At 39.7% G+C, this 13,505-nt stretch overlaps 1 protein-coding gene across 1 annotated transcript in view; it reads right to left on the bottom strand.

Annotated features, from left to right (window-relative positions):
• adamts9 (ADAM metallopeptidase with thrombospondin type 1 motif, 9) overlaps positions 1-13,505 on the bottom strand; it is a 53,411-nt gene that overhangs the window by 13,660 nt on the left and 26,246 nt on the right. Inside the window, exons 23-28 of the mRNA XM_088005438.1 lie at positions 11,243-11,350; positions 10,990-11,157; positions 8,177-8,425; positions 6,611-6,772; positions 6,344-6,520; positions 130-300 (exon numbers count right to left, since the gene is read on the bottom strand). Of these exons, the coding sequence (XP_087861564.1) occupies positions 130-300; positions 6,344-6,520; positions 6,611-6,772; positions 8,177-8,425; positions 10,990-11,157; positions 11,243-11,350 (1,035 nt within the window). The remainder of the gene's footprint in view (positions 1-129; positions 301-6,343; positions 6,521-6,610; positions 6,773-8,176; positions 8,426-10,989; positions 11,158-11,242; positions 11,351-13,505) is intronic.

The raw sequence follows: 13,505 nt of genomic DNA, 5'->3' as shown, positions 1-13,505 counted from the left end.
CACATGTTTCACACACACGCAGACGGAGTTGCAAAGAACCTGGTAAGCATTAAAAGTGTAAAAGAGCAGAGGGGAATGAGGAGGGGCTGACGTGTCTGGCAGCGTGAGAACCAGAGACAGGCTCCGTACCTCTCCCCAGGCGCCGGTCTTCCACTTGGGGCACCTTCCGCCTCGGCATCGCCTCTGCCTGCTGGGTTTGGGGGACGAGTGGCGACAGTTTTCATCCGGGACGGAGCGGCCGGACCCGGTCACGCAGCTCACCTTACGGGATTTCACACCTCTTCCGCAGGAGGCCGAGCACTGCAGCAGGTGGAGGAAGAGAACAATGGAAATCAGAAGTTATTCTTTGTGCTTTACCCAATAATAAACACCAAACTAATGGAGATCTCAGTACCAACAGAATAAATAGGGTAACTTTAAATAGGGTAACTATATATATATATATATATATATATATATATATATATACATATATATATATATATATATATATATATATATATATATATAAAATTTAAGGGGGAAAAAAACAAAAAGGAAAAAAGTCCAGTGCCGACACATGCCCGGTTCACCCGGTAGCAGTTTTTTCACGTCCGGGTTCACCGAGTTATTGAAGGACTTAACTCTGTGTGACAGGCAGGCACACACACACACACACAGTAGGGTTACAGGAGGGATTGGAGCAGGGATCGACTGTGCTCGGAAAATCTGAAAGGGGGCGTTTCACATCGTGGATGGATAAAAAGCGACAGGCTCAGGGTTGAACGGGTGCACAGCTCAGTGTGCAGCTCTGTCCAGACTGGACCGTACTGGACAGGGAACTCGCCACAACCTCGTTCAAGAAGGAGGAGGAAAGGTAGGACGATTTTGAGGGGGGGGGGAAGCAACATTAAACTCGTAGCTTTTTTGTCCTCTGAAGATAGAAGAAGTACTTGTATTGTGCTATGTTTGTTCAAATTTAGTGCAACTTTATTGGTAGACTGTTGGATCATTCAACTGATAAAATGATCAGTTATTTTTTCATTGAATAAAGACAACATGTGCAATAAGTAGATTGTTTTAAAGGTGTCCTTCAACTTTAATAAAAATGTTTTTGACTGTGTGGCTTACGTCTTTTTTTTATGCGTGACAACTTTTAGTAAACGGCAGTGCAGAAGGTTCCAGTTTTAGACGTGGCAGCAGACATTTCTTTTCAATCAATGTCAAGACGTGAAATTTATCCATTCAGTTAGAATTTAACAGAAAGAAAAAGAAGAGGGACTAGGGGTTTAGAGAGAATTTAGCTCATCAAGTTATTTACAGCCCACTTCAAACCACCGAGGCTGGGCCTCTGTTCAGATGTGACGTCACTCCTTTCACTTTTTTTTTGTTGTCCTTTTTTGCAATTGTGCAAATTGAACCAGTTCATTAGGCTTCTATTCTCCAGCTGGGTAACAACCTGCTACATTTCTTGTCTTTAATATTTCTATTCAGAAAACTTGTATCAAATGTGACCCAGTAACAATTATTCTAAATTTCTTGCTAAATTATCAGACTTCTGCATATGATGAAAGAACAATGATCTAAGAAGGGGACCGAAGTCAGTCAGCGGTGACCTTTGACACTGCCCTTGTTCCAGTGACTTTCACAGGCTTGCACTGAGGTCCGAGTCACCAGCACACAGCAGACCAGAATAATGAGGCCTAGCGAGTTCAAAGCCACGCTTGCGCCACAATGCATCATAGAAAAAGCGTCGGTGCAGCCCTTTGAGTGACTGAGCGCAGTAAATGAGTTTGGAAGTGTGACAAAGCAGAGCAGAGATTCATCTGGATGGAAGTGGTTTTCAACACCTGATGTAGATGTTAATGTGAAGAAGAAAAAAAAAAACGAGAGCGTCAAGATTTTTTAAAAAAAGTTCAGCCATTTATGAATTTTCCCTTTCACTGCTTTGCAGAATTTTGGCTTCTCCTATTTTTTTTAGTTTAGTTTTGATCTGGGGAAGTTTTGTTTCATGGCAACAAAGGAAAGTTTGAGGTAAGTCATCATAATTTCATTATAGACTTACAGCTTAAGTACAGCTTAAAGGAAATAATTCAGGACTTTTGAGGTGAGGTTCTGTTAAAAAGTTGTAGGCAGTTAATGAATTATTTGCTCTAGTCAACTGCAGTATAAATCCAGATTAACTGAAGCTGGAGGGTGAGGCAAATGGCTAATCCAAGAGGGGTTTAAGTGAACTTTAAACATAAAGGTGGTTTATCTAAATACTATTTGACTCAATCCAACAAAAAGTTTGCATTGGGCACTTTAGTTACCCAGTAGTCAGTTACTATTTTTACAGGAAAAGTAGATAAAGGGGATGATTTTCTGGGGTGAGACATACTGGGAATTGCTCATTTATAGTCTTTACAGGTGCTAAAAGAAAAAGCAGTTTAAATTAATGTTGGTTTATTGATTTCAACACTATCAGTTTTCTATTAAATTACTGTAACTGGTAATTCTGTGTTGCTTCACACAGGAAGACCATTGGTGATGGGCTGTTTAATGTGTAATTATTTGCCCAATGCAAAAGTGATGACAGGTTAAATATCATCAAACTGTTATTGCATAAACTGTTGACATTTTGGAGATTGGATTTATTTTAAGAGTAGAAGTGCACTTTATTCTTGGCTCATCTCGGATTACCCACTAGCTTCAGCTTTCTGCACCAACTAACCTGGATTTACACTACATGACGACGCCAAGAACGTTATTTACCACAGGCATGGCATTTACTGCTTGTTGCCTTTTACCAAAACCTCGCTAACGATCCCATATCATCCCTTTAGTCCACGTTTCCAATTCAATTGTCTTTCAAGTTACCGTTGCTCACTGTCCATGACAAGAGATATATTGTTTATTCAAATAAGAATGAAATAAAACGCCTTGAATAGTACCTCTACTTCACTTTAATCATGACCTTTTCTGGAAATGCACAGAAATCCAACAAAAACCATAAAAAAATTAAATACTGACAGCATGATAATAAAGGAACAATAAATACAAGTAATTACATAAATATACAGAAAATAAATTTGCAACAGACTAATACTGCCATTTGCGAATAAGAGACATTAAATATACTTATTTTAAGAGCCTGTTAATTTTGGGTTTTAGTAGTGCCATTTGCACCAAGTACCGGACTACAAACCAAACTGCACAGACGGAAAAATGTAATGGGGAACATTAAAAATCCACTGCGATTTCTGCCTAGATGTTGACTTTTTGCCTCTTAGCAATCACACATGGGAGTCATTGAAACAAATAGTTCTCATTAGCAAATGATTGTTAAAAAAACTACTCGCAGCTGTGTTAACAGGCCCTTAAAATAAAGTGGGATGTCAGTACAGACATTTATGGCCATGAGCCAACCAGGTGGGCTGCAAGCAAAGTTTGTCCCTAACCACAGATTCTGGACCATCGCCATTCCCCTCCAAAACAGAAAGTTAGCAAAATCAAAGTGAAATATGAGAAAAAACTAAAAAAAAAATATTTTTTTAGATCTGTGTTTAGGGCCATCACCTGCATTGGATAGCCCCAACAATGAATCCTTAATCTTAGCGAGCCACGTTCGCTCCGGTGCCAGGGATGACAAAGGTGGTGCACAGAGAGCAATCATAACCAAGACTGAGGTAGACACATTAGATCGGCTCACACAGTAGGAGCTCTGGATACAAAACACCAACAGCCACCCCTGTGGTCACAGGAATTACATGTTTTGAAGCATGACATTTAGCAATCCGTTCCAAATGGTTTACCCGTATACCGTATTTGACTGACAATTAATGGCAACATGGCAATGTTCAATCGAAACTGAGAAACAATTCAAACTGACTACTCTTTGCATTTAGCTGTCAGTGGATAAACCGCACCTGGAAAGAAACAAAATTACAGAAAAGGCAGCACCAAACAGCAACGCACCACAAAAAGAACCAAACAAAGCAAAAAAAAAAAAGAAAAAGAAAGTGATGATTTCCATAACTTATCCCTTATTTGGCAAAAAGCACCAAGGAAGAATACGCTATCGTCTGATGGCTAGTTGAGTCGTGTCGCGTTTCAAGTGAGGTATTATGAGGTGTAACACAGGATAATACATTTTGAACTTCCTGCTATTTACTGTGCAACGCAAACATCAACTAAAATATATAAAACACTTGCATCAGGCAATATTAGGGGAAATATCTTTCAAAAAAATAAAAAAATTGGCCACACTAGGAAAAACTGGAATACAAAGGTTCTAATGATTTCTAGTAATGAGACACATTATTTTACAGTCCTTGCACTGAAGTTGTTGTTTGTTGTAAAGCACTGATGCGGAATATTTTAGGCACTTCAGAGTCGACGAGAACTTAGACAAATTTTTTTCAAGTTTAGTTGTGTGAAGCAGTGATGAACAGTTAGTATGTTACTGAAGTGGACAGTAGACTCAAGAATCCCAGTGTAGAGGATAAGAGTGAAATTCTCATGGGAGAATCAAGCTAAGCTACACCAAGGTTTTGAGAATACATCGGTAGCGTCAGTGGGTTGTTTTCATCAAACAACCCACTTTAGCTAAAACTAGCTAGCAGTGGGTGCTTCTAGGTGTGGAACGCACTAGTTCCTTTCTAACCCATCCTATTCAGGCGTATCGATTCTACAAAAAAAAAAAAAAAAAAAAAAAGACAGCTGGAGTCTAGTCATCTGTTGAGTCTAGGCATATGTCAACACAATGGATCTCAGTCTTATTAAGACAGTTAAGGCAAGTTCAATTGCTAGTCGTGGCAATTTGTGTGAAAATTTTACTCATACTTAAAATAAACACTAGATTACCTCTATTTACACCTAGTCTTGCAACAAAATTCAGTGTACATTGTGTTTTTTTTTTTCCCCCCATCTAACAACCATAATGTTATTCTGCTAACTGCATGTTGAAATGGAAGAATATATGGTTACAAATCTTTTGAAGCAGCTTCCTGTATCGAATCCAAAAATAACAATGTACAGTGCAAATTAGAGATTACAAAAAGGGAGCTGAAGGTATGTGTAGCCCATCCCTCAGATTTTAAGAAATTCAAATTAAGCTAGCTGCTCGGCTTATGGAGGCCATTCCATTGCTATACTGCCACCATTTTTTTTATAAGCCATCAATCATATATTTATATTAATGGCTAGCCAACAAGAACAATGGTTAAGAAAACAATGCCAATAGGAATGTCCCAATCTGATCTAAAATATCAGATCAACGTCCAGATCAAGTCGTTTTGAATGATGTGTATTAAAGAATCAAACTAGATTCAGTTTTCTATATCCGTTATTGGCCGACAAATAGAAAATAAGAGCACTTTGTGTTTAACTTGTCTTATACGATGAAAATTTGCTCTTGAATGTTTGGTTCTCTTGAGTATTTGTTAAGCTTATTGTCCCATGAGAACTCCCTCCATGGTTCTCTAAACTGTGTTGGCCTCAGACTGTTCTCTGCTGCAGATGCAGGTGTTGAGAATCATTACATGCAGATCCATTTATAATAACCAACTCAGCAGAAGATATGTACATAAACTGTAAAATAAAGTGCCTTGTTATGATTAGTAACTTTGCTAAAAATCCTCATGTGCCTCAAGACGAACTGAATTTTTAAAAACCAACAGCCATTTAAAAAAAGGCTTATGAAACAAATAGTACACAAAGAGTTTAACCCACCTGATATCCTATGTTTGCTCGTGCTGACAACACTCACTAAATAACTCTTACAGCTGTGTATCGTAACGCCTCATGCTTGAGGATTATGAACCATTCTTTGGATAATAAAGAATAGGCATCTGTGGTATTTTCCTGATATACAAAATTGGTCATCGGTATTTGCTTATGAACAGTGACTGGCTGAAATGGATACAAAAGAGTCCTTCAATTATTGAAGTTAATAGTATTTACATAAGTTAAAAAGAAACAAAAATAAATTATCTTTAAACCAATATTTTTACCGCACCATCTTTGTGAAACAAATTGATCCTGAATGTTTTTAACTAAACACTCAGAGTTTTTAGTAATGTAGAAAATGCTTTCTTGTTCATATGGTCGCAGCTGTCTCCGAAGCATGTCGTTTCAGGGCTTTTTTTTTTTTTTTTGGCACGTTGCATGTGACTTTTTTCAATGTTTTGGAAGAAATGCTAAGCAATCGACAGAGAGGAATCCAGAAATGGAGTCATAAAAACAAAACAAAAAAAACACCTAATATCTCTGTGCAGCAGCACCACAGTCATTCTGCCTCTTTAGGACTATTGTTTGAGAAAAAAAAAAACATGGATATTTTAAAAGATGAGTACTTTTTTTTTTTTTTTTTTTATGAGCGTACCGAGCTCCATGGGTCTGTGCTCCAGTGAGGACTAGAAGGACACGGCTGAGTATTGCACTGCTCCCGATCCGGTGGCTTGTCGTGGATCTCACAGCTCAGATCGTTGAAGCGCTCTCCGTTGGGACGCTGGCACACCACCAGCCTCGTTTTTATCCCACCGCCACAAGGCTTAGTGCACTAAAGACAACACAAACGGGGATTTTACAATCCAAGGGCGACAAAGTTTCTAGTTTATCTAAGCTTCAGTAATATGAAGCGTCGCCTCACCTCGCCCCAGTTGCCGTAGACCCATTGAGGACACGGGCCCGACTCACAGGATCGTTGCTCGGTGGGTCGGTTGCGGTCCTCGCAGCTGTTGGCGGGGTAACCGTTCTCATCCTGGCACACAACGACTCGACGTTGGAAGCCTCCGGCACACGTGCTGGAGCACTGTGGTCAACAGAGAAAAGGTACCGTGCTCAGTCAAATGTATTCCCAGGAATAATGTTCAATGAAATGATTTATATCATCCACTTTACTGGACCTTTTACTATGTATTCGGTAAATATGAATAAGTTGGATCTTTGCGCAGTGTTTCATTTAGCTCTGAAGTCAAAACTTGGATACGGAATAACATCAAATGCAAATTAAGTATGCTGCTGGTCCCAAATTCGACAACAGGTAGAATTTGGTATCTGCTGGTGAGTGGGCTAATTATTAGTAGCAACAAAAGTTATAGTGGTTATAGTGAATCCAGAGCTTCATCTTCCAGGAGCTTCTACAATATGTCTTACTGCTTCAGAGTTTGAAAGGTAGAGTTTGAAGTTTAAACAGAAATTATATCATTTTCTTTTTTCCAATGACACTTTTCATTTAATGCTAATAAAGGCAATTCTGCAATATAGTTGAATACCCATCATTATATACACGGTAATCACAAGAATCACCTGTTATAATAAATCAATGTACATGAGCACACAAAGCAACCAGAGTAAAAACCACCTCAGGTCTGCAGTCACAGCATTTCTGGTGCTACGTTTTTCAGCAAATCAGAGGAAGGAACGCTCACCCAAAACAGCTTCACTTCCCCCATTTATTTCAAGGTTAAAGGTTATCTTTGAAGAGATATTCTGACAAAAAAAAAGTCAGATAAAGGCAGGAGGATCTGCAAACTTTCAGAACTGGCAAAGTTTTCTGAATGTTGATTGTTTCTTAGTGGCCATTTAGATTTTATAGTAGGTATTTATATCCCATATATATTACCAGAAAAACAAGGTATGAAAAATACTGCAATAAAAGCATCTATAAAGAATAATACGCAAAATGGGATAAAAATCTCACTTTAATGATTAATTATTTTTACACATTTCTGATGGCACATATATTGGTAGCCATGCTGCTAGGAGTTTGTATGATCCACTTTTGCCAGGAGGACAGCACTTACTATTAATAACATTTTAAAATTGTACATTAAAAAAAATGATGTATGGGACTTTCTTGGTCGCCAGAGTTTTTATGCAGAAATAAGGTCTTGGGAATCAGAAGGACATAGAAATGATTTTATGTGAAGAATCACTTCAGTTGAAAGACTTTGATTACCTTTAAAATATTTTTAATTTAAAGGATATGAAATTTTAAACACAAATATTAAAAATTTGACACCATTGGTGTAGTAAAAAAAAAGTTATTCAGTCACAATGTGGAATGTTAGAAATATTGTAAAGATGAGATTTTTCTTAAACTTTTGAAAGAATGAAAGGAATACACATTTTTAAGCTTTTATAAACATTGTGGACGGCGCTACATTTCCAAGATCACTTAGTAATTTTTAAATCAGTATGCAAGACGCCTCACCGCTCCCCACGGTCCGGTCCGCCACTGGTGGGAGTGGCTGCGGGCCACGTTGCTCCTGGTGATGGTGTTCGGTGAGGACGGCAAAGGTCTGGACTCGCTGGGACGGGATGGGCACTGAGACATGGCGCAGTCCTGCTCTGTGGCTGGACGATCGTCTGGGTCGCACTCATTCACATTCACCTCTTGGTCGCTGAAGCTGACGCACAACACCTCTCGCGTCGTCTTCCCTTGGCCGCACGTCACAGAGCACTGAGAAAAATGCAAGCGTGCGGTGTTAGTCGATGCGTTTTAGATTAAACGTCATTTACTCAGTGCTTGAGATCAAAGATCTGGAGGACATGAAAGAGCTCATCTCTGGTTTAAACTCTGTTTGTCTCACAATCATTGGGAGAGAAAAAAAAATCCAAACGGCTTCAGCTCCTTATTACAACCATTTCTAAATCTCAGGATCTTGAGGCAGTTTATTTCTTCCTGTGCTCCTTGCAAACAGTATGCCAGTGGTCCCCAAAGTCGGTCCTAGAGGGCCGGGATCCTGCATATTCTAGTTCTCTCCCTGGTGGTAGTAACAACCTTTTCAGCATGCCAGTGCTCTTCTTTGGCCTTCTAATGAGCCATCATTTGATCCAGGTGCACTAAACCAGGGAGAGACCTAAACTATGCAGGATGCCGGCCCTCGAGGACTCACTTTGGGGACCACTGCAGTATGGCTTTCCTCTCCTCACTTAATGTAGAGCACACACCAGTGCATCTGATGCAGTTCAATAATACTTTTTTTATCCCAAAAGGAAAGTAAATGCTGACGTAACTCATATATCATCCAAGTATCTTCAAAGAGTTGCTGTGTTGAAGGAAGGAGTTCCAGTAGTGGGCAGTCTTGCAACGTATCCTAGGAAGCCTCTGACTGAAGACACTCGTTGTACGGCATGGCGTGCTAACGGCTCAAAATTTAGGCAGCAGAGACGATATTTCATAGATCCATGACCTAGATGGCACAATGATCTGTTGGCAGCTACTGCTGACCGACCTCATTTGCTGCTGTCTGACCGTTTGGTTAGGGAGAAACGTGTGACCTGTTACCATCATCCCATCATGACTAATGGAAGCGATGGATTGAAGTCTCTCCTTCTTCTGCTCTGAATCCAGGAAGCCTCCGTTTCAACTCGTAGTTCAGGTATTAGTTCGGCTTGGGAATGCTAATCTGCTGCTCCCAGGAGACGCATCATTCAAACGATCCAAAATTTAAAATAAATAAATAAAAAGTAGAACAGAAAATCCTTCCTGGTTCCTTCTTCATGAATCAGGGAGAATAATGGTCCAAAAAAAAAAAAGAAACAATGCCACAACCAAAATAATTTTGAACAAAAGACTTCAATGTGCTGCCATTATGAGCGGCGCAATTCTGCAATATAATATATATTTATACGCCTTTGACCCTGGATGTGAATGGAACATCTGGATTCAATTATTTGGAGTTTATAGTTGAATAGAGTGAATTCTTTACCCAGCCCACAAAACGTGATGAAAAAAGCAAAAACATTTGCAGAAAAACTCGATTAGTGTCTGTTTTCGAAAGAAAAACCTGAAGAAGGTACGTTTCAGGTTAAACAAAAATGACAGGTCCAATCTTTATTTATATATATATATATATATATATATATATATATATATATATATATATATATGACAGGTCCAGAGTTTCCCCCCAGTGTATTATAAGCCTGGCGGGCCACCAGGCTTTACTTGTGCCCCCACCAGACTAAGCATTGCTTATTTTTAAAATGTTTGCATTTTTTATGGCTTTATAGTTGGTGTTCAGGTATTAATCTTCCAATCTTTTAATAACACAATCATCAAGCAATATTTTAAAATATCCTGTCAACTTCAAACATTTTTTGTTTAACTCAAAAACACGACGGACCGCTGGATGAATGACTGCCGTAGCGCCTAACCACCGGGCAAGTTTTCTGGGGGAAACCTTGTAGTCCTTAAATAAAGCCATCTACTAAAGTTTATACATTTATGTCACAATATTTCTCCTGACATAACATACCGTAGAACAGCTTTCCATGAATGCACCTGGTGTTTTTGTCGCATATGAACTATTGGAGAATGAACTGCGAAGTCCTCAGGCGAGACGAAAGAAGGTTTTTACAGTGTTATGTGCCTCTGTGCACAATATGTCTGTTGGTGAGAGCGTGACTATCTATAGAACGGCAGATCTGCTTTGGCCTCAAGATGAACCGTTTCCTTTCAGATGGTCGCTGGGTATTTTTGGCTCGGTGATATGAGTGGGTGGACAGTGGGGGTGCATTTGTGTGCGCGGTGCACAGTGACCGGACTTGGAGTCTGACTGCATGGTATCGCCACGCCTCTGATGAGAAACATCTGCAAACAAGAACGAAGCCCCCTCGCTGCAGCCTCTCGCATCGGCTCCAGAAACTCGCTCCTCCGGCCTCTTACTTAAGGACTCTGTCCCTGCTTGCACCTCTTCTCCAGTCCACGTCGCACACTCATTGTGCTGCATACGCTGTGATTTATTGAAGTAATATTGACAAAAAGTTCTAGTTCGACTGGCAGATTTCTTCACTCAGCAAGACATTTTTCCTGTTATGAATGAAAAAAAATGCTAGTGGAACTAGTGCTTTTTAAAAATATCAATATTCAAGCATTATAGACTTAAAACAAGGTTGTATATCCTGCTGAAAAGTTAGTTTTATCTCAATTTTATGAGTAATGACATATTTGCACTTGAAGCCAAACAAAAATTCTTGGTAAGACTTTGTGTTTTTGCAGATAGTGGCGGCTTCTCTCACCGCTGTCCATTCCAGCACTTTCCACTGTCCACAGGCTACGACCGAGCACACTTCCCTGGCAGGCGGTCTTGTCAAGTGCGCGCAGGCCGACTCTTCTGCCACGCCGCCCTGGTTGTCACGGCAACTCACGTAGCGCATCCGCGTGCCTTTGCCGCAGCTGGCGCTACACTGTCGAGAAGAGGAGGAACGTCAAGACGACGCAAAAACGTGGAGCCGGCAGACGAGATGGAGAGTTCGAGAAAGGGGGACCAACCTGAGTCCAGGAACCAAACCTCCACTGGGTCCTGTGGCCTTGGTGAGACGGGACCTTGGTTACCGGGGGGACAGGGTGGCTGCTGGAGCACTGGGCCACTTCACAGTCCTGTGAAATACGAGACACATACGCCCATTCATGCGGGCGGTTAATAAAACCGCCGTACTGTAACAACATTTGTCCCTAAAAACAAAATGCCAGGAATATCAGAGAGAGGCTTTTATGACAAGGGACCACCATTAACGACCTCGGCTCTGGTCCTTCAGTGCCATGTTTGAAAGTGGGTATGGTTCCCATCAACTTTTCCCCCCCTGCCCCCTCCACCTTATCACAACAACATTATCAGGGTCTGCCCTGTCAGTTCAAACTATGGATTGTGGCTGTAAGCCACTCAGCATAAAGCCCTGATCCCTGTCATAACAGGTCATAGTGGAGTGGTATTTAGGGCTCCAATGCCCATGCTGGCGTGGTCCGAAGCTCCACCCCTAATCCACCCCCTTTTCCCTCACCTTCCGCCTTCTCCCCCGCCGCCCCTGCCCTCTGACCCCCTCTGACCCCCTGTCTCTAGGAATGACGACCTTAATCAGGTCTCACAGACTCTGAGTAGACTACACATTCCACACTCTGCTTCCTAAAAGAAACAAATAGGCCCCACAGCAGCGCTAAAGGTTGCTCTGCACACCCTTCCTGCCACACTTGTACGCGTCTTACTTTGGCAAATCCCCCCGCAGGAGATCGAAACCTTACGTGGCGTCGCACTCTTTTGCACCACCTCTCGGCCCTTGTATTAAAAGTCCCCTCTTTCTATGAACGCTTCTCTTTTTCTTGTTGTTGAACTGATCAGCGATGATCAGTTCAACAACAGCATTAAAACAGAACAAAAGCTGTCAATAATTCACTTTAATAGCAGAAGCCTTTATGCAAATTTTGACAGCATCAAACAATACCTCCAACAACTTTCACAGACCTTCAATGTTATTGCCTTATCAGAAACTTGGCTCAATAGTGATAAGGGCATAGATTTTGAAATAAATGGTTATGAAATGGTTTGTAAGAACAGAGAAAACAAAAATGGAGGGGGAGTAGCTTTATATGTTGACAAGAAGATTAATTATAAGTTGATCGAAACAATGTCAACTGTGATGGACAACATGTTTGAATGTGTGACTATAGAAATACTCGTGGAAAAAAGGAAAAATGTCTTAGTGAGTTGCATTTATAGAGCCCCTGGATCAAACATTGAAGTACTCAACAACTGGATAGAAGAAAAATTTATAACAATTAATCAAAAAATAACATTTTTCTGTGGGGATTTCAATATTGACCTTCTCAATCCAAATAAACATAGAATGACTGAAGAATTTATTAACACCATGTTCAGTTTAAGCCTGTATCCTAAAATCACCAGGCCCAGTCGCATTACATCGCACTGCGCTACCTTAATTGATAATATTTTTACAAATGTGCTGGAAAATAATTTAACTAGTGGAATATTAATGATTGACATAACTGATCACTTACCAGTGTTCATAGTCTACGACTGTAAGTGCAAAACAGACGATCAAAAAATAGAGACGCATTACAGACGGGTTACGTCTGAAGAGACACTAAAAGCTCTACAAGCTGAGTTGTTGGCCTACGATTGGAGATTAATATATAAAATGAATGATGTGAATTTAGCATATGAAGAATTTTTAAAAACATTTAAAATATTATATAACAAGCACTGCCCAATCAAACAATATAACAGGAAAAGCAATCAAAAAAATGAACAGTGGATCACAAAAGGAATACAAAAGGCATGTAAAAAGAAAAACAAACTTTATAGAGAATTTCTAAAACATAGAACGTCTGAATCAGAAAACAAATATAAGAAATATAAAAATAAGTTAACTAATATTATAAAAACATGTAAAAAGGACTATTATCATAAATTACTGGATAGGAATAAAAACAACATTAAGGAAACATGGAATATTTTAAATAGAGTTATTAGAAAATCTAACAATAACAACTATCCAGACTATTTTATAGATAATGAACAGAATATTACTGATTTGAAAAGTGTCGTCAATAATTTCAATAGATTTTTTGTTAATATAGGACCTCAATTAGCAGAAAAAATACCGACTACAAAAACTGCAACTCAGCAATATCTAATTGAGAATAATCCCAGCTCCTTATATCTCAACCCTGTACTAGAAGAAGAAATCATAAACATTGTGAATAACTGTAAAAATAAGACTTCCACTGACTGTGATGA

The sequence above is a fragment of the Poecilia mexicana genome, unplaced genomic scaffold, assembly GCF_051168715.1.
Source record: "Poecilia mexicana isolate PSO_F unplaced genomic scaffold, ASM5116871v1 scaffold_5, whole genome shotgun sequence".
NCBI lineage: Eukaryota > Metazoa > Chordata > Actinopteri > Cyprinodontiformes > Poeciliidae > Poecilia > Poecilia mexicana.
This window is presented reverse-complemented; position numbering and strand designations above follow the sequence as displayed.